The sequence below is a fragment of the Cyprinodon tularosa genome, unplaced genomic scaffold (genome assembly GCF_016077235.1).
Source record: "Cyprinodon tularosa strain WSP-4 unplaced genomic scaffold, ASM1607723v1 ctg280, whole genome shotgun sequence".
Classification (NCBI taxonomy): Eukaryota; Metazoa; Chordata; class Actinopteri; order Cyprinodontiformes; family Cyprinodontidae; genus Cyprinodon; species Cyprinodon tularosa.
Genome location: NW_024038986.1, coordinates 848,912 through 870,725, shown reverse-complemented (window position 1 = coordinate 870,725; position 21,814 = coordinate 848,912). Strand labels below are relative to the sequence as shown.

Genomic DNA, 21,814 nt, shown 5'->3' with positions numbered 1-21,814 from the left:
AAAGGGCCTCATGAGGATCATATTAACACATACACATCTTCATGCTTTAAGGAACTGTAGCAATAAGGGAAACGGATGTAATTATTTCATTTAGTTGAAAACAGTTCAGAATTCTGAAGAATCATAAACTTTAGCAGGCCATTTATTTTATATAAACATCAATTTCCTCCAAGTCATTGATACATGCAAATCTCATACCACATGCATATTGTGTTGTGTCGTTTGCAGCCACTGCTGCAGCCTCCCCAGCTCTTGTTTTCTAACTCCGAGCTGTTCATAGACTCACATTTTCATGTTTGTTCACGTGTGGCAGATGCATAGAACACACAAACACCTGCTGTGTGGAGAAGATCTCATTGTGGTTTATTGTCAGTTTGTATCTCTGCTTAAGATTCTTAGTGGTCTAAAAACAGAAGGAAATACCATATGAAGAAGCAGAGGATGTAATCCTTCAGAATGAACAGACGTTAATACTTACATGAACAGGGAAATAGGTCAATTTCAGAACTATCTCTGTCTGGGAGAAATCTAGCATAGAATGAGCTGATAAATGATGTTTGGCACCCTCTGCTGGAGGATTGGGGAACTTTATTTACATTTTGAAATGATTAATATGCCATCCTTCTTTAAACTGGACTGTAGTTCACATGAATGATCTAGATACAGTCCAGATTATTCACTAAAGGCTTTAACTGCTCTTTTAGTAATAACTCTATACTAGTTTGCAAATGTTGCTGGTAAAAAACAAATAAAAAAAAAACATTTCTATACAGTTATTAAACTCTTTCTTTATTCCTTATTAAAAATTGTTTTACACCAGCAGTCCAGGATATACACACACTGTGAGATTACAGATCAAATATCAATGCCAATTACAGCATCATCCATAAAGTCTTTATATATTATAATCTCTAATGTCAGTATGATTTGCACTGAATTTGCTAAACTATATAAAACTTTTTCTTGAACAAATCCATGCATCCATTTTCTACCGTTTAGTCCTTGTCAGGGTCGCGGTGGGGCCGGGGGCCTATCTCTGGCAGTCTATGATGGACAGGTCGTCAGTCTGTCGCAGTCTTGAACAAATAATATTGTCAATTGAGACAAAGCCTTGGTCTATTTATTCATTTATTTGAAGGGGGGTTGATCGCCCACCACTTTAATCACAGATACATTCCTGGCCACCATAAAAAGAAAATTTAATCTAGTAAAAGTCCCAGACATCATGTTTCAGCTGCCTGGGGCCTGAAAACGGGTGGTAGACTGGAAAATGAAAAAAGGAAAGGAGCTGAATTGAGCAGGAGGTAGAAGGGAAATGGACCCTGATGTAGTAGCTTATGCAGGAGAGACTTGGCCTTTGAGGAGGCTGCAGGAGAAGATAGATCCGGATGACGTAGATGAGCAGATAAGACTTGGCAGTGTCTTCCAAATTAATAATATATTCACTGGAAAAAAATCTAAATCTAGATAAGTCGATTTTTCTTAAACTAAGGTCAATTTTTCTTGAATTTAGGAGGTTAGACTTTGCCAATGGAACAAGACAATTTACATTAAAACAAGAAAAAACAATTGCATTGTCTTATTTCAAGTGCATATTATCCAATTATCTTATTTTAAGAGTAAAGATGCTCATTCCATTGGCAGTTCATCTTATTTATCTACTCAAATACTCTTAATTTAAGACATTTTTACTTATTTCTAGATTGTTTTAGCATTTTTCTTAGAATTCACATTGCATCTCAATTTATATTACCATGCCATTGTACGTCCCATATTTTGAGGTCTATCATTTTCAAAAGAGTGTGCCTTTATATTCTTAAACATGGCCACCTATCCTCAGTGAAATGCTGTTGAGGAGTATTGAAGCTAGCGATAGAGTGAATTTGTCTCTGATTGTCCAAAATTATCTTTTCAAACAATAGTAAAATCTCTTGGAAGATGAAAAGTCCCATCCTGGAGTAAACATAGCATCTTTAGGGTCTCAAATTATAAAAATTGGTCGAGAACAGAGTTGATTCCTTATTCCTGACATTTTTTATTTTTAAAAGGCTGCAGCACCTTCCCCTGATAGATATGGATTTTACAAGTGATTTAAAACAATTAAGTCAATACTCTATTTAAAACAACTTTTTCAAACTACTCCAGGCTTAATCAGGTTTGTATCAATAGAACTGCGTCTTGTAACTCTTGTTTACACTTATTGAGTAAGTTTTGTATAGAAAAGGCGCAGTGCTGTTTCCATAAACACAAACATAAAATGTCACATTCATTGTAAATGAGCACAGAAGTTCCGTTTTTGCAACATCGGAGACATTTCTGTGGAGCGAAAATGTCAAACTTTTTTAAAAACAAAACATTCTTTAATATATTGTGAATAGGAGTCTTCTGTGTAGTTTAGTTTCCAAGGAGTTAAAGGCTGTAGGCAGAGCTTCAGCAGGCCATAAGGTCCCAGGATTGAATTGGGATTCTCAGCAGCATATTCTCAGTAGCCATGGCAACGCTTCAAAAGCTATGTGTTCGTCCAGCTGAGGAGGAGTTTGTTTTCCCCACAGAACCAGAACTCACCAGCCTGAACTCTGATTAAAGTGGTGGAAAAACGGGAGAAAAGTTGGTGGAACAAGTTTTCAATCAGGTAGGCAAAAAAAAAAGAAGTTGTGCTTCTTAGATTTATTGGTTTTTTTTCAGAATTATTAAATGCAAGATGTCACACTTCTGCTTTGAAGACAATTTCAACAGTTTTTAGTCACATTTACTAGTTGAATATGTGCTTTAAATACATTTTTTACAGATATCGTAAGCTGGACCATGTTCTCCCTGTCGGAACTAGCACCCCTGGATCAACACCAGAACACATGTAAACTGCTGAAGCCCTGGTGGGAGGTCTTCATGGACTATCTGGTGGTCCTGATGCTGATGGTATCCGTCCTGGCTTGCACTGTGCAGCTTTCAAGGGACAGAGTTGTATGCATTCCTTCTGAGCTCTCTCTCAATGCAAGCACCAGTGTTCACCAGAGTCCATCAGCTGGCAGCGATGCAGGCTTCACCACTCAACAGGTTTCTAACATCGTCAGCCCAAATATCAACTCTCCTGCTCAGGGACGACGCACACATCTCGTCTACCAGCAATATATTTATGTTAGCCAGGTATTGTCCTTTGCCTTTGGATCACTACAAGTGTAATATGGTCTAAAATGGTTTTCAGATGCTACATTTATTGAATTTTGCTACATTTAGGCAGTTTGTAGAGATTTTTACCTTAAATCTTCAAAAAATGTAATTCAGGGTTCCTAATGGGTGGGTCGGGATCCAATTAAAATTACAATAGGCCTTCGCAGCGCTTTGCTGCTCGGGCCTAATAATGTTCACAATCCTTTTAATGGGATCTCTGAAGTGAATGGAGGTCCAAAATACATCATGTAATAAATGAATGTGAATGCGCCATGAAATAAGCAGGAGTAGCATTTATTTATATACATCAAATACATTATTCAATTTATATCTATATGTATATATATATATATATATATATATATATATATATATATATATATATATATATATATATATATATATATATATATATATATATATATATACAATTAAATTATAAATATAATAAATAATTAAATGTCCAATAATATAATCAAAATTACATTTGAAAAAATGAAAAAAAAAAGAATAAAAAATACATTTATTTATTTATTTCAAAAATAAATATATAATTTTTTGAAATAAACTTTATGTATTTTCAGGGTGTCACCCATCTGTAACGTGCGGTCAGGTCAGATTTTGTCCCTTTGAGGGTGGAACCATCGTGAGAAACTAGACTACCTGTGATTGGCTACTTTTCAGGAAATCCTGCATCTCGAGACAATACTGTTCTCATCTCAGAAAAGTGTCAGTAGGGTAAAATATGTCGGGCTCTTGCCTAGAACAGCTCATATCTAGCAAATCTTATCTGTTTAGAAGTAATAGTTTAATCCTTCTTAACTTTATTTTATATTTCGCATTGCTTTATATCTAACCCATCTTGGTCTAATGCAGTGGTTCTCAAACTTTTTCTGTCATTCCCCACTTTGGACAAGGGGGAATTTTCAAGCCCCGCCTGTCCCCATCGCCCCAACACAATGCTAATGAAATATGCAACAATCTTAAAATTTTCCAATTTTATTGAAGTAACAAGTAGTATCTAAATACAAACTATCTACATCAAATAACAGCAAGCTCAAAAATAAAGAAAATAAAAATGCAGCTGTGTCAAAATTTGTATCAAGCTCAAAGATAGAAAAAATTAAAGTGCCACTCTGCAATCTGTTAATAAAAGAAAAGAAGTGAAATCCATCTGGCAATACAGGTCTATTTATCCCTGCATTAGTGGCTGCAATGAGCCTGTTTTGCATTGCACAGTTTCTCAAAACGGGGTTGCAGGCTTGATACTGCCACTCTCAAGTCATGCTCAATGTTCAGCTGAGATCTGTATTTTGTTTTCAGTGAAGCAACAGTTGAAAAGCCCATCTCACAGAGATATGATGTGGCAAAGGGAAGAAGAATGCACACAGCTCTCTGCCCGATGAGTGGAAACTCCCTCTCCACTCCAAACCAGAATTCACTATTAGTCTGAGCATTAAACCTGAGCCTCAGGGTGGAGTCAGACGTCATTTCAATAAACTGGTCCTATTTATTTAAGATAAAATATTTCAAATTCAGTTATTTATGATCAACCTGCGCCGCCAATCCCGGCGCATGTGCGCTTTATTTGCAGTCTGGACGCTGAGGGTAAACATGCTGTGTCTCTGCAGCGCTGATAGGGACTCCTGCGATAGCGGGGGAGAACGGGGTTGGGACGGGGGAGGCGCCCCACGGCAGCACCTGCCGCTGGAGGACAAGAAAAGGAACGATACGTGCTTTCACGTAAGAGTCTCCAAAAGTCGCTAGATTTGTCGCTTTTTAAAAAAAGAGTCGCTGGAGGGGTCTAAAATATAGCAACAAAGTCGCTGAGTTGGCAACACTGGGGCGCGAAAGTTTATTCCGTTACAAATAATATGCCGACGTCACGTCAATCATTATTTTGGCACTTCAGTTCCAGGTGAAATTTTTCTCATATCTAATGTTCTTTTAATTAGACTGCATGTAGGCTAGTAATGATTACTTTGTGGGTTTGATTGGTCTAAAAAGCGGCAACATACAGCTATAAGGACAGTTTGCTCTCACACATTCTACATTTATAGTCACACACACACACACCGGAACTTGGCGCGCCCCACCTGTCACGTCTCAATTCCCCACCAGTGGGTCGCGCCACACACTTTGAGAACCGCGGGTCTAATGGCAAAAACAGACAATAGGCAAGAAGCTTACCCTATGCCGTCTCATGATATTCAAGGGTGCACCCAGGCTCGGACTGGGAACAATTTCCAGCCCTGGCATTTTTCCATCCACACCGGCCCACTTATGGAGCCTGCATATATGAAAAAGAATACAAATACATATTGTGGATTAACCAATCTATCTTCAAGCATCACACGACAACCATCACCAAGACTTCTATAGTGGGTTTTTATTGGTTTTGGTTAATAACACGGACGCGACAGCGACTGCTGCTGCATAACGTCCACACTCACCACATCAGCAGGGTTGCCAGATGTCACCGACTCACGTTTTTCAGCCCAAAAAGGGTTCACAAACCGCCTGGATATACAAAACCTCGCCCAATTTAAACCAAAGTTGATCTCATAGGCCATGAATCTAGAAAAAAAAAATACAAAATTACCCATAGATGGCCATCCTAAACTGCTAGATTGGGAAACATCCCAACCTGGCAACCATGCACGTAAGACGGGAAACATTAGCCTTTATTGCAAAACCCCATCATGCACCGCAACATATTTTTTGCTAAATATTCAAACATAAATTCACCAAATATAAGAGGAACATCGTAGTTTGGTTTAAAGACAGCATTTTAGTTTTATTATAATTTAGTTCGTTGCAAGGATTTTACAGTTTGAAGAAATAGAAAATTGCCCCATATGCCAACCGTCAAAGGGACTTGCATGACAAGGAAGGGCTATATATACTGCATCCATCATTTAGGTAATTAATATTGGATTACTTCTTGAGCTCCTTGAGTTATTTACTATCACACTGGAGTGTTGGGGCCGGTATAATTTAGCAAGGGCCGGCCCTCGCACGCAATTAGGACGGGGTATAACAGATTACCAGTCCCAGCCTGGGTGCATCTATTGGCTACGGCAGGTGTCCCCCATGTTCCCACTAATTTTAATGTACCTTGGGAGTTTAAAATGGGATCCTTTGCAAACCCAACCATGTAAAAGTGACAGGAGCCATAAAGAACTGAAACTAAAATCCTTGTTAGTTGCTCTTTGTTGCTGCTGAGTGATCAAGCTACCTAGAGTTAGCAACACCAGTTCAAAACAATTAAATTCTCATCCTTTTGTAAATCCAAAGACCTCACATCTACATCCCTACACAGAAATATTAATGTTGTATGTGTACTACTCATTAACTAAAAAACAAATCAACAGAAACAAAAACAAACCTTACAATAGGACCAAATGGTTGGCAGCTATTTTGGAGTTTGAGGTTGACATTACTAGTTTAGTTCTTGACTTTGTCTTTTGTGAAGAAATGTTATGCAAAAATATTTTCTTCTGTTTTTATTTTGATATCGTATCGTGGAGAACAGAAAGTTTCGGTTATGTATACATTTTCCTTTGTCAGGATTTGGTTGTGGTTTGAGGACCCAAATGCAGAGGCAGGGAGGTAGAGGTTGAGTTTCTTGTAGATTTAATGAAAGGTTAACAGACAGCTGAGGCAGGAATCCACAAATCGAACATGAAAAAAGTCAAACAAACCAGAAACCATGGAGACTACAGGGGAAAACAATCGCAGCGAGAAAGACACAGTAAGACGGAGTTGGAGGAAGTTAGACGAGGAACCAGCACTGAGGAAGTGCACAAGGAGAGTATTTATGGATAACTGAACAAAGAGAGGACTAACGAGCTGATTGGAAGCAGGTGTGAAGGAAAAAGGAGACCAACACAAGAGGGCAACAAATAAAAACCTGAGAACTGAGATATAACCAGAAAATACAACAAAATAAGAATTAAATAAACCAATAAAACTAGAAAACATGGAGCAAAGTTAAACTGAATACTGAAAAAGAAAACATAACAGAAACAAGACTGTGACATCCTTATCTTGATTTTGAAGCAAACACTTTACCTCACTGTACCTCACTTTGTATTGGTTTTTTAAATCTCGATACCAGAAATGGATCCATGCATGTTTGAAATGAATTGGCATCAGGATTTCTTTAAAAGTGTGCTCATTATGGTTACAGTTGTAATCATTAATCTTTGTGTTTTATGTGCATGTCTGTCTAGGTGTGCTACCATGAAGCTTTGCCTGTGTGTTCTCGCTTCTTCCCCTACATGGCGTTGCTGCATACTCTGGTGCTGGTAGCCAGCGGCTCCTTCTGGCTCCATTTCCCTCACACGTCTTCTCGCATTGAACAATTCCTGTCCATCTTGGCAAAATGCAGCGAGTCTCCCTGGACATCCCAGGCTCTGTCCCAAGCTGCGCGCCATGAAACCATCCAAGATTTGCAGAGACGGCCTCGCTGTACCCCAGTGACTTCTGCTTGCTTTTCCATTCCAGCGATCCGTGCAGGACGTTCCAGCATAGACTCCGGCACAGAAAGCCCTCTTTTAAAGAGATCTGTCTCTCCTCCATCTCCTTCTCCTTCCACCGGTTCCTCTAACTCAACAATGTCTTCTGTATCCCTTGGCTCTGAGGTCCACTTCAGTTCTTTCATGCCCTCAGTGAAGGTTCCACGCCCGGGGCAGGTAATGAGTCTAGGTAAAAGTGATGGAGAACAGGCCAGGGCCCTATTTGAAAGAGTCAGGAAATTTCGGTCTCACTGCGAAAGCTCTGCTGTCATTTACAAGGTATTGGAACATCTAAAGTCTTCTTTTTCTATAATATTTTTGCTGTTGTAAAACACCAGAATTTCCCAATTGTGGTAAAATTAAGAGATTTTCTATTCTATTCTATCCATTGGTTTATTTGGGAAAAATCATCAATTGAAATGCTTATAATGCACCATAAATGTTCCCAATGAATCTTACTTCTGGTTTTGCCTTTTATTTTCAGGTTTACTTGGCTCAGACGATATTCAAGCTGCTGATGGCAGCGGTGGTCATGACTTACACCGTCCCATTCCTCAGCTCCCTCTCCTTCAGCCATGTTTGTCACCCTGGGGAGGGAACACTAGTGGGCTACGCAACCTTTGATTGTGTCCATGTGCTCTCATCACTTCTGCACAAACTGCTCGTTGCCTACCTAATCCTTCTGGGGCTTTATGATCTCCTTAATTTTCACACCCTCGGCTGGATTTTTCAAAGGTTTGGACTCACATCAAGCAGACAGACACATTGCTATTGATGCACACAGCCAAAGGTCAACTCTGATTTTCATTAATCGCTTTACACCCTAAAAAATTGAATCTTGAATTTCCTTAACCAAGTTATATTTACTGGTTGCCTACTGTAAATAAGAACTAAAGACAGTAAATATCACTAAATCCAGCCTTGTAAGTATAACTTAGTGCTGCAATGTTAGAATTAACATATCAGCTCAGTTTAATTAATATTATTGATTAGCAATAATGTTTTTTGATTTATATTACTCGGGTTGCAGTTATAACGATCTAGTTTAGTTGATCCAGATCCAATTACCTGACTAAGTAATTACATTACTTTCCATCAACTAAATAAATTAAACAGATTTATCTAATCAATTTTATCATCAAGCCAAATTTAGGGGGTGTGCAGCAAGTTAGGATCTAAAATGACTCCAGAATTGACAAGATTCTAACATTAATGGTCCAATTTCATCTCACTCATGGTGGAATAGAGGAAATAAAAACATAATGGTATTCATCCTGGGAAATAACAGGAAGTCTTTTACCATTAACTGTTACCGGAAATACACATTTGTCTTAATATTGTTCCGTTGATTTATACTTAATTATTTTGGTTGTTTTCTGGGTTCATTTCCCAGCTCGGCTGTCTTTTTGCATGGGTACTCTGGCTTCCTCCCACAGTCCAAAAACATCACAGTTAATTGGCTCTTCTTAATTGTACCTAGATGTTAGTGGGTGTGCATGGTTATGTGTCTTTGTTTGTCTCTGTATTGCCCTGCAACAGATTGGTCTCTTGCCCATAGGCTGCCACAGATAGGCACCGGCCCTACCGCGACCCAGGATGGATGGATGGATGGATGGATGGATGGATGGATGGAAGGATGGATGGATGGATTGTTATTTTTAGTTGGCTGAAAATCACTTGGTGTTTAAATGGAACAAAACCTGCCAATGTTTAACATATAAATAAACATTTTAATATTAATCAGAAAACATAAAACAGTTAAATAGAACAAGTCCCAATCACAGGAAGCAACTAAATAAACTTAATTTGCATCTACACCCATTAAATATCAAGTGACAGGATTATGATGAAATAAATTCCTAATTTTTATTTGTTTCAACATCTGTTATTGTATTTAAGTACAATGCTACCTGCCTATGCTCAGCATGAAAACGTAACTTTTTGGTAGTAATCTGATCATGCATTTATTAACCTGTTAACGAGCCACGCTAAAAACACCCGTAAATGCATCACATAAATTAGCTGCTGTTCTTTAACCCTTTGGAAGGATTTAGCTGCCATATAAAGCTGTTGTCTTATTGTGGCAGCATGATTATGATGATAAGATATGCGTATGTGTAAAAAACCTCAATTTACTAGTGGTAGGAGTAGTAACCAGAAATTTTACTCAAGAGTAGCAACACTCTCACCAGAATAATACTTTAGTAAAAGCTTTTTTTTCGAATTGTTACTCAGGTAAATGCAACTAAGTAAATGTGACTAGTTAATCTTTACTTCTGATGACATAATCTAACAGGGACAAAAAAAAGGACGAATAGTATCTGTTAGTTAATAAAAAGACATTGAAAGCGACCTGGATGAAGAGACAGGGCTGGGAAACTATAAATATGATGGAACAGATTCGAAGACAAAAGACATCCACCCTAACCTCCGCCCTCATATCCGATTGTAAATCTGTTTATACTTTATATGTTTCAAGTTCTGGATTAACTTTAAGGCCAATTTGAACCAAAGCTTAAAAATTATTCAACTGCTTATGCAGGACTTCTATACAGTTCGATCTACATTATCCTGTCTGAAATTTAGAACAAAACCAGACAGAGTACGCTTTTATGTTCTTTCTAGGAACACAGGGAACAAACGAGAAAAAATAATCTCATGACTGTGCACAGAAGTATTGTTGCTAATAAAATAAATACAATTATTTTTTATATTTTAAAGCAAAAACTTGACTTCACTTTTGTTCTTACAATATGAAACTTGTACTTTTTTACTTTTACTCAAATAAAGGAGCTTAAATGGTTCCTTTACTTTTAGCTGTCTTTTTTAGCTTTTTTAGCTTATCTATAATTTTGTATAGATAAGTAAAAAAATATAGACATAAAAAATATATATATAGATAGTAAAGACCTCTAATAGATGGTCAGACACGCTTCATGTGGCTTCAGCTCCCTGTAAACACGGTTCTTTTATGGATAAATGGTCTCTGAACCATTGGTTTGCAGACAGAATAGAGACCGACTGGGTTTTATCAGGAGCAGGTAGTGCAGTAGAGTTGAATCCTTCACTGTTTGCATTGAAATTTAATAGCATAATTTTTCCCAGTGGAGCAGCTGCCATGCTATCAAAAGCCTGGACTTGTAGAAGTGAAGTAAACTGTATAACATCAGTGAAAACCTGGAGTCTGCTTCATGATCTTGTAGTTGCATCTAAGTAATAAAGAATTCATAATACTCTGGTTGAATCCTTCTTAGCAATTTGAGCTCATTTATTTTGTTTGCAAGACATTTCACCGTATTTGATTCATGACGTTTTTTTGGTCTATTTTAGATTTGCCTTTAATTTCAAATGTTTTTGTTTTTTCTATATGCCTCTAATCAGCTGTCTTCGGAAATATTCCTTCCAATCGTCAAAGGAGCTGTTCTCCCTGAACGACATCCCCGATGTGATGAATGACCTGGCCTTTCTCATGCACATGGTGGACCAGTATGACCCGCTGCTGGTCCAGCGTCTGTCCGTGTTTCTGTCCCCGGTCAGCGAGAGCAGACTGCTGGAACAAAGCCTGGAGAGGCAGTGGGGGGAAGAAAGGCTACATGCTATGACCAGTACGGATGCGGATGGCTGTACCAGCCTGCAGCTCGTCGCCCTGCCCCGCCTTCCCCCGGCTCTTTTCACCCTGAGCCAGCTCCAGGCCCTCAAACTGGAGCTCATCACTGATGCCAGATTTACTTCCCAGCTGGCAAACATGACTTCACTTAGGTGAGATGCACAGATCAGCATTGTAGTTATATTCATGTGTTCTTCATATTCCCTTATTTAAATTTTTTTCTCATCCCCAGGGAGCTCCATCTTTACCACTGTACCCCGGCTGTAGATCCCAGTGCACTTGCGGTCCTCCAGGAACGTCTAGAGATTCTTCATATCACTTTCTCTCAGGCTTCTCAGATCCCCAGCTGGGTCCTCTCCCTCCGTAACTTACACCAGCTCCATCTTTCCGGCCGTTTAAGCAGTGAGGGTGGCGTTGGTCGTGGCTGGGCTCTGGGCAGCCTACGTCAGCTCCGCCACCTGCGTATTCTTGTAATTCAGGGCATGTTACAGAAGGTTCCTGCGGAGCTCTGTGAGGTGGCAGGAAGTTTGGTCAAACTAGAGATACATAACGAGGGGACAAGGCTACTGGTGCTGACAGGCCTGAAGCGACTGGTTGACCTGACAGAACTCCAGCTGCAGGACTGCCAGCTGGACCGCTTGCCCTCTGCCCTGCTTGCTCTCACTAACCTTCGGACGCTCGACTTGCAGCATAACAATTTGAGAACCCTAGAGGAACTTCTCAGCCTGGTTCACTTGCGACGCCTTTCTTGCCTCAAACTCGCCTACAATCGTGTGTTGGTGCTGCCTCCTAGTGTTGGAGTCCTTCGAAGCTTAGAGCTTCTGGATCTGTGCAACAACCAGCTGAAGACTCTTCCACCTGCCCTCTTTGCTCTCCATCGACTTCGTCGGCTCCTGTTGGCTGGTAACCTGCTTTGCGAGCTGCCCTCTGAGGTTAAGGCTTTGGAGCTCCTCACAGAACTAGATCTGAGTGGGAACAGGTTAGAGAGTCTACCCTCTGACCTCTTCAGCAGCTGCTTGGAGCTCCGCATCCTAAATGTGTCTCGCAACTCTCTCCTTTCGCTGCCCCGGGGAGTTAAAGCTTTAAGCCACCTGTCCAGGTTGGATTTGCGAGGCAATAATCTGGAGGAGTTGCCTGCTGAGCTTGGCTGCTGTTTGGGGCTCTGTGGCGGTGGGCTCCTTGTTGAAAGGTGGCTCTTTATTTCCTTACCTTCTCAAGTTAGGGACTTACTGAGCAGCTCTTATGCTACCAGTGAGGTATACTTCGAGGATTACTCCCGGCCCAAATCGGACACGTTCCCATACTCTCCCAATCAGTGGAGCTTCTCTTCAGCTCTAGAATCACAAATATAAGGTTTATAGTTGACAATTGTCCCACAGTTTCACAAAGGCATTCTCAGCTTTAGTTTTTTTGCAACACCTTGTTAAATAGAGGCACACTTTAACTTTTCTTTGCATCTTTGATAAATGAGTCATGGAAACTTGCATTAAAAAAATGAAAAGGCAGATTATGCTTTAAATATTGGTCGTTTTTATGATATGAGATGGGAAAAAAAAAATATTTTCAAATGTTTTAAAATATGAACAGGAACGGTTTGGGGACCACCGGATCTCGTCCCTGCTATTTGTGGATGACGTAGTTCTGCTGACTCCCTCCTGCCAAGACCTACAGCGTGCGCTGGGGCGGTTCGCAGCCGAGTGTGAAGCGGCCGGGATGAGAATCAGCTCCTCCAAGTCCGAGGCCATGGTTCTCGATCGGAAAAAGGTGGCTTGTCCCATTCAGGTTGGAGGAGAGTCCTTGCCTCAAGGGGAGGAGTTCGAGTATCTTGGGGTCCTGTTCACGAGTGAGGGAAGAATGGAGCGGGAGATCGATAGACGGATCGGTGCGGCTGCTGCAATAATGCGGACGCTGCACCGGTCTGTCGTGCTGAAGAGAGAGCTGAGCGAAAAGGCAAAGCTCTCAATTTACTGGTCGGTCTACGTTCCTACCCTCACCTATGGTCATGAAATCTGGATCATGACCGAAAGAACGAGATCCCGGATACAATTCTTGGATTCTTCGGATGCCCCCTGGACGCCTCCCTCGGGAGGTGTTCCAGGCACGTCCCACCGGGAGGAGGCCCAGGGGACGACCCAGGACACGCTGGAGAGACTATGTCTCTCGGCTGGCCTGGGAGCGCCTAGGGCTTCCCCCAACAGAGCTGGAGGAGGTGTCAGCTGAGAGGGAAGTCTGGGAGTCTCTGCTTAGTCTGCTGCCCCCGCGACCCGGTTCCGGATAAAGCGGGAGACAATGAACGAACGAATGTTTTAAAATATCCCTCTCCACTTAAAAAAAAAAAAAGCACATGCACATTCCTGCAATAGGAACTCCTATTAAATGCGTGTGAGAGCATGCACAAGCCCATTTATCCTCTTGCAGGCTCTGTTTAAAATTTTCTTTTTGCATCACTCATACAAGCTTACTTTGCAAAAGAAGATTTGCAATGTTTCCACTATGTCAGACTCACCACTGGTAAGTGTAAATTGGGAAGAGCACGTAGGACGGCCTTAACATATCACCAGAATGATTGACAATTAGGAGGAGCATCAATTATTTAGATGATCCACCTGGAAAAAGAACACCCTTCACTATACCTTTAATCAAACCAACTTGTATAGATGGAGGAAATTTCTTAGAAGAAACAAATATGATTCTTTAGAGTCATGGCTGCTTTGGATCTTTGATTCTGTTCAAGTTTTTACTTTAGGTTTTCAGTTACTCTTAGATTTATGTTATGTGTTTCCATTTATCCTGCTTAGAGTCTTATTATCTAGTTGCTCTGTTTGGATGTTTGCTACATTTATGGTCTTAGTTTGGGATTTTTGTCTTTCTCTGTTTGCTGTTAAGTTTAATCTGGTTCTAAATTATATCTTAGTTCAAATTTTGTTTATCTTAAGATTATCTTTATCCATCGTATTTTAAGTTATTTCCATTCTCTTCCTCTGCTCTCGTTCCTGTGTTCCTTGTTTATTTACCACTCGATTTATGCATCTGCTCCCATAACCTCAATAAATCTGCAAAAACCAGCCTCTACATATTGCGTCCTTCTTCAAATTTGACAATAACACCCAAAGGTACAAGTTAATATATGAACAATGGACAGCCATATTGGACAGTTAAAGCTGATCGGTATTATGGAATTACAGAAAAATTCAACCATTCTGAATATAAATATAAAACATATTTTTCTGTAATGTCCTGGAACACATGATTCAATTAACAGCCAAGTGACACATCTACAAGGAAAGGTATTTAAAGAAGAACAAGAATTAATCTTCTATGCTGCTGCCTAAACAAACAATGCTAGATATTGGCTTTAAATACATATACCAACACAAGATAGATGGAGAAAAATTATAGAAGAAATTCACAACATAAAGATATTAGATTAGAAGAAGGATCATATGGAAGAGACTGGGGAAATATGAGTAAAGTGAAAATATGTCAAATAAATTTATAAACTCTCCTTACCAATTTGGCTGCTTCTTAATTTTCTTTGACTTTTTTTGTTTTTGTTTTTGTTTCTACTTTAACAATAAAACAATAAGTCAATGATGTGAGAAAATGAAACAGATTTAAAGGATTTTTTTTTAAAGTGGTCATTTTCTAACTTACCTCAAAAATTGTGTATATTTTGATCATTTAAGTAAATCGTATTGTTTAGATATATTTATTGTCAGCTATTAAAAAAGGAATATATACTATTTTGATATAAGGTAGGAGTGTATGGATTGAATAGCAATGAATAACATAGGTTTGATTGTGCAAAGAGCTCAAACTGTTTACTTTTATACTCATTAACTGCTTTATTAGGTACGTATGTTCAATTTCCTGTTAGTGATTCAGCCATTGTTATAGCAGGAGCAGTGCATTTAAGCATCTAGACGTAGCAAAGACAGATTGTTTAACTTTAAACATGACGTGAGATAAGAAAATAAAAGGGATTTATATGACTTCGACCTTAATTAATGGTGTCATAAATTGGTCTCTGTATTTCAAAATCTGCTTGGGTTTCTAAAATACCAAAAAGCTCTCGACTTTACAGAAAAATATTTTTTTTTTAATAAGTAGTTTTGTGTTCCTGGACCCAAAACTGTGAGGTTGTGTGACGGTAGAGGTAACAGTGGTTTAAATAATGATTTATTACAATCAACAGCATCAGTAGAGCTCATGTTTTTGAGAACTTTTTTGGATTTCCTTGCAAAAGACACGCAACAGAAGATAGCGGTGAGAAAATTAAACAAAAAGACATCACAGACCCTTATGTTGCTGGTGTGTCTGAAAAACTCAAGGATTTTCTCCAAACACAAAATCCCACATTTCAAGCCAAACAAAACCCTTAAACAGAGCCTAATGCATCCTAAAGATAAAACCCCCAGACCGAATATGAGCGGAGTGGTATATGCTGTTCAGTGCAGCAAGGAATGCTCTGAACTTTAAATTGGAGAAACCAGACAACCTCTCCACAAATGCATGGCCCAACACAGAAGAGCGGCCTCCTCTGGAAAAGACTCCGCAGTACATCTACACCTTGTGGACAAAGGACATTATTTTGAAGACCAGAATGTCCATATTCTAGATAAAGAAAATAGGTGGTTTGAGAGGGGCGTGAAAGAAGCCATCTGTGTTAAGAGAGAAAAAAAAACTTTAAACAGAGGTGGTGGACTCAGATTCCAGCTTCCAAAAACGTACAATTCAATCATAGACATGATCCCTTCCAGATATCACCACACCCCCCACCCCATCACAACCCTCTTCAGCCTGTGAACAATACCTACTTAACGACAACATTCAGAATCATAGACAGGTTTCAGATATTACAGGCTAACAATGGAACCAAATGACCCACTTATCGGTTACCATTTGCATGTTTCCTAGCAATACAAGGCCTTGTCTATATAAAGACTCAAACTCACTGCAGATCCAGACTTTTGAATTGAGAAAGCTTCCTGGAGGGAAAGTGAAATGTCATCAAACCTAGGAAACCAAGTCCAGTGGACTGTTTTTTAAACTTTTACGTAATGACTATGACCTGGATGACTGAGAATCTTTATCAGCACAGATTAGTAGGTAATAGTGCCATGCCCTAGTAAAAAAGCAGGAACACAATGTGTCCCTTAAGTAGAACAGTTTCAGCGGCAACATGCAAATTTATATATATACGTGCCCAGTGTACTTACAATATATATTTGCTTCTTACAGGTAAAGGGGGGTAAAACAATTCCTTCTAAACATCAGTGAATATTTTCAGCAAATTTAGACAAAAATTTGCTTCTTTGAGATCAACTTGGAAGAGGATCTGAGAGGTAACATGATACCTCTAACCTGCAAACAAGGGTGTAGATTTGATTTCAACTTTGGTAGGGACACGGTTGGTCTGATGTCATTGGTCCTATATAAAAAATATGCATGCTTGTTTTTTTAATGCTTGACGTGAAAATCAGGGTGAAAAGCAGAATTTCTTGCTACATTTATACAAATTTTATAAGCACTACACACATTAGATGCTGTTTATCAATGACTGAATTCTAACTGGCTCTGATGAATGAGGAATTAGGATTTCTTTTCCACTTTGAAAAGGTTTGCATTTGAAATTACCAGCGACTAAGACAGTAGGTAAATCTGTGCCTATTTAACAGAATATAGTCTAAATATGTCTGTTATATGTGGATTTATCTTGTTTTTATTTTGAAGATATAGTATTGTGCAGAGGTAAACAGAGGTAAAACCGCATTTTATCTTTTAAATTTTCTCTTTGTATCATTAAAACAAAGCGAAATAATAGATTCAAGGGACGCTAAATAAATGTATTGTATTTACATGAGCACTGGAACTAGAAGAGGAACTGACACTGAGCATTTAATATATTAACTTCACTCTACAAGTTCTACATCTATGCTGTAGATACTCTGTTTAACCATTTTCATGTATTTTATTTAGGGCTGAAACAATTCATTGGATTAATCAATCGTTGAAATAATGTCAACAAATTTAGTAATCGATTAATCATTATGGAGTATCGAGACTCTAAAAGACATCTTTAGCTCATAGAGCGACCAACATAGAGCAAGAATTATACCAAAATTGTAAAAAAAAATCGATAAACATTTTCCATTTTAGATTAAACATGTTTTCGTCTGTCAATATTCTCCATCCAGAACTCCTCTACTGCAGCAACAAAGCTGTATTGTAAATTATAAACATGCTATTCACATTTAATTGTTGGTAGGGACAAGAAGGTCGGTCCAAAATTTTGGTATGCCCCTATGGTCCCTATGCAAACCTACGCCCATGCCTGCAAAAGGAGACCTAAGTGAGACTGCAGGTGGTCTGGATGAACAGCATCTCAAAGAGGCCGTTTTATTACATTTGGTGTTCAGAACATTACATTTAAAACATTGGTTGATTGGAAATCGTGTGAATTTCTATATTTATTACTGAACTAGGTATTATTTGACAAACCTTCCAAGCGTTTCAGCAGCTGATCCAGTTCTAAACAGCCATTTATCACTGTCTGTCAACGATAACAGGGCTGCAGAACAAATCATCTGTTAAGACACTTAAAATCAATACAGAGCATCTCCCCAAGGTCAAAACCTTTTCAATCTTCTTCCCTCTTGAAGGCGCTGTAGGGCTCGGTACGCAAACACCGCTTGATTCAGGAAAAGTTTTTTCTATTTCCCACAAGCCATCAGTCTAAAGACCAGCTGACTTTGACTCACTGTGGCAGATAGAACCCTTGTGCAACTGCCCAGTAACTCTACCTATATTCAGCTTTTGTTAACTCAGTTATTTGTTTATTATTTGATCATTTAATTCTGCATACTTTGCTCTATGCTTGTTGACCTACTGCTTTATTGTTTTAATCCGCCCCATATGTTTATAGTATGTATATGCTCTGAATTCTGTAGTTTAATCATTATTACTGTATTATCATACAATTGTATAAGTGAACATTGCACAATCCAAGGTCAAATTAGTTGTATTTGTACAAATAAAGCTGATTCTGATTTTTACAGAAAGATGCAACATCCATCAGAGTAAAAAAAAGTACCAAGCATGAAACTAAAAGCCATGCCACTAAGTATGCTGTTGCTATGAAGATTTTAGCTTACATCTTTTTTCATGCTTAAATATAAACCGAGCCAACACAAGAATTGGGAATAGAGGTAGATTTAAATCTTTTTAATCATAAGTGAAAACCGTTTACTTGAATTTTTCAGTTTTCCAGGATAAATAATTCCCTTCACAATATTTATATCTGAAGCATTAACGTTTCTAGTTCGAATTACTGTAATTAATCTTTTTGACCCTTACAAGCTTCTTCTTCTTCTTATGGGGTTTTATGGCGGTTGGCAGACTTGTGAATTGTGCATTACCGCCACCAACTGATATGGAGTAAAGCAAGAAAACAGAAAACGATTCACCCCCCCCCCCCCCAAAAAAAAAAAAAAAAAAAAAAAAAAAAAAAAAAAAAAAAAAAAAAAACCTGTGTAACTTAAACCAACATAATACTAAATCACATTTGCCCATATAATTTTTAATTTACTCTAGGTCATCTTAACTCTGCCAGTTTCTGATGGTCCCATCGGTCCTCCCATCATACTTCCAACCATCTCCCAGTTCAAATCTTTAATGTCCAGATATTTTTCTGCAGCCTTCACTATTATTTTGATTTTTTCCGTTTTTTTTGTTGTCTGTGCAGTACAATTAATTACTTCTACCATGAAAAGAACAAAATTTGTCTTTTTAACAATAAGTGAGTCTTCATCAATTTTTTGATTCTCTAGAGGTTTGGAATTTGCCGTGTGTTGAACTGTAGGTTTGGGTTTTTCTGACTGAGATGGGATCCTTTTTGCAGCTTCAGCGTAGGTTATTCCGAGCTCAAATTTCATTTTTTTAATTTCCTCAGACCTTTTGCTTGCTTCACAGCCGCGATAAGCAGCAGTATGTTCTCCACCACAATTACAGCATTTTATTATAGCTTCTTTTCCACATTTACCATATTCGTGTTCTCCTGCACACCTTCCACACCTCTGTTTCCCTTTACAAACTGCTGCAATGTGACCGAATTTTTGGCATTTGAAACATCTCAATGGTGGAGGATTGTAGATTTTGACATTATAGCTTATGTAACCGATGAATACTTTGCTTGGTAATTGCTCTTCCTCAAATTTAATTAGCACTGATAAACTGTCAGATCTTTCTCCGTTTCTTGTTGTTTTTAACCGTTTTACTTCTTTTACTTTTGCACCGCTTATGTTTTCCAGAATCTCTTTTTCAGAAATTTTTAGAGGAACTCCTCCAATGACTCCCCTGCTGATCTTTTTGTTCTCCATTAGGCTGCACTGAACTCTTATCCCGTCAATTTTGTTGATCCGTATTGCTTTGCCTTGCTGGGCGCTGTCTCTGCAGTTAATTAGCAGGTCTCCACTGTACAGAATTCTGGCACCTCTGACTTCTCCGACAAGTTTATTGATGGTTTTTGTTAAGTGAACCGGATTCCAATTTGTAAAAGAGTCTGCCTGATTAACGACTTTGAATATGACTTTGAATTCATTTTGTTGTGCTGTGGAATGTATGGAATGATCATCACTGGATTGTTCTGAACTAGATTCCCCTTGAACTGATCTCTGTTTTTTCCGCTTTTTCTCATTTTTTGATGTTGCTATCTTCCACCCTTCATTGTCACTATTTCCCTCTTCCATCCCACAAGAATCGCTTCCTGTTTCCTCACTACTCACGGCCCAAGACATTTCTCCATAAGCAGCTTCAAAACACGCGCCATGCACCAAACGACCATCCACATCCGACCGACTCCCCTTCCCACCTCACTGGTTCTCGACAGGCTCCAGTCCCTAATCCGACCCTTACAAGCTTCTTCTTCTTCTTCTTATGGGGTTTTATGGCGGTTGGCAGGCTTGTGAATTGTGCATTACCGCCACCAACTGATATGGAGTAAAGCAAGAAAACAGAAAACGATTCACCCAAAAAAAAAAAAAAAAAAAAAAAAAAAAAAAAAAAAAAAAAAAAAAAAAAAAAAAAAAAAAAAAACCTGTGTAACTTAAACCAACATAATACTAAATCACATTTGCCCATATAATTTTAATTTACTCTAGGTCATCTTAACTCTGCCAGTTTCTGATGGTCCCATCGGTCCTCCCATCATACTTCCAACCATCTCCCAGTTCAAATCTTTAATGTCCAGGTATTTTTCTGCAGCCTTCACTATTATTTTGATTTTTTCCGTTTTTTTTGTTGTCTGTGCAGTACAATTAATTACTTCTACCATGAAAAGAACAAAATTTGTCTTTTTAACAATAAGTGAGTCTTCATCAATTTTTTGATTCTCTAGAGGTTTGGAATTTGCCGTGTGTTGAACTGTAGGTTTGGGTTTTTCTGACTGAGATGGGATCCTTTTTGCAGCTTCAGCGTAGGTTATTCCGAGCTCAAATTTCATTTTTTTAATTTCCTCAGACCTTTTGCTTGCTTCACAGCCGCGATAGGCAGCAGTATGTTCTCCACCACAATTACAGCATTTTATTATAGCTTCTTTTCCACATTTTCCGTACTCATGTTCTCCTGCACACCTTCCACACCTCTGTTTCCCTTTACAAACTGCTGCAATGTGACCGAATTTTTGGCATTTGAAACATCTCAATGGTGGAGGATTGTAGATTTTGACATTATAGCTTATGTAACCGATGAATACTTTGCTTGGTAATTGCTCTTCCTCAAATTTAATTAGCACTGATAAACTGTCAGATCTTTCTCCGTTTCTTGTTGTTTTTAACCGTTTTACTTCTTTTACTTTTGCACCGCTTATGTTTTCCAGAATCTCTTTTTCAGAAATTTTTAGAGGAACTCCTCCAATGACTCCCCTGCTGATCTTTTTGTTCTCCATTAGGCTGCACTGAACTCTTATCCCGTCAATTTTGTTGATCCGTATTGCTTTGCCTTGCTGGGCGCTGTCTCTGCAGTTAATTAGCAGGTCTCCACTGTACAGAATTCTGGCACCTCTGACTTCTCCGACAAGTTTATTGATGGTTTTTGTTAAGTGAACCGGATTCCAATTTGTAAAAGAGTCTGCCTGATTAACGACTTTGAATATGACTTTGAATTCATTTTGTTGTGCTGTGGAATGTATGGAATGATCATCACTGGATTGTTCTGAACTAGATTCCCCTTGAACTGATCTCTGTTTTTTCCGCTTTTTCTCATTTTTTGATGTTGCTATCTTCCAACCTTCATTGTCACTATTTCCCTCTTCCATCCCACAAGAATCGCTTCCTGTTTCCTCACTACTCACGGCCCAAGACATTTCTCCATAAGCAGCTTCAAAACACGCGCCATGCACCAAACGACCATCCACATGCAATCCTTCCTGGGTGTAAATTCCCACCCGTTTTGGGTTCACCCTTACAAGCTTCCTTACAACGAAGATAATATTGCAGCTCGATCCCGCTTTTTCAGACAGCGA

The 21,814-nt window shown here is 38.8% G+C and overlaps 1 protein-coding gene across 1 annotated transcript; it reads left to right on the top strand.

The window, feature by feature from the left end:
• The first annotated feature begins 2,498 nt into the window (after positions 1 to 2,498).
• si:ch211-106h11.1 (volume-regulated anion channel subunit LRRC8D) lies at positions 2,499 to 12,891 on the top strand. Its single transcript, XM_038290392.1, has 6 exons — positions 2,499 to 2,632; positions 2,789 to 3,144; positions 7,404 to 7,967; positions 8,173 to 8,423; positions 11,070 to 11,447; positions 11,528 to 12,891. Exons 2-6 carry the CDS (start codon positions 2,806 to 2,808, stop codon positions 12,645 to 12,647), a joined length of 2,652 nt encoding a protein of 883 aa, XP_038146320.1. The 5' UTR covers positions 2,499 to 2,632; positions 2,789 to 2,805; the 3' UTR covers positions 12,648 to 12,891.
• Positions 12,892 to 21,814: the final 8,923 nt, after the last annotated feature.

Bases quoted from the DNA above. Each gene is read 5' to 3' on its own strand.
- si:ch211-106h11.1 (XM_038290392.1), top strand. From the start codon at position 2,806: ATGTTCTCCCTGTCGGAACTAGCACCCCTGGATCAACACCAGAACACA. The intron at 8,424-11,069 runs GTTTGGACTCAC...GCCTCTAATCAG, and splicing joins CTCGGCTGGATTTTTCAAAG to CTGTCTTCGGAAATATTCCT. The intron at 11,448-11,527 runs GTGAGATGCACA...TCTCATCCCCAG, and splicing joins GCAAACATGACTTCACTTAG to GGAGCTCCATCTTTACCACT.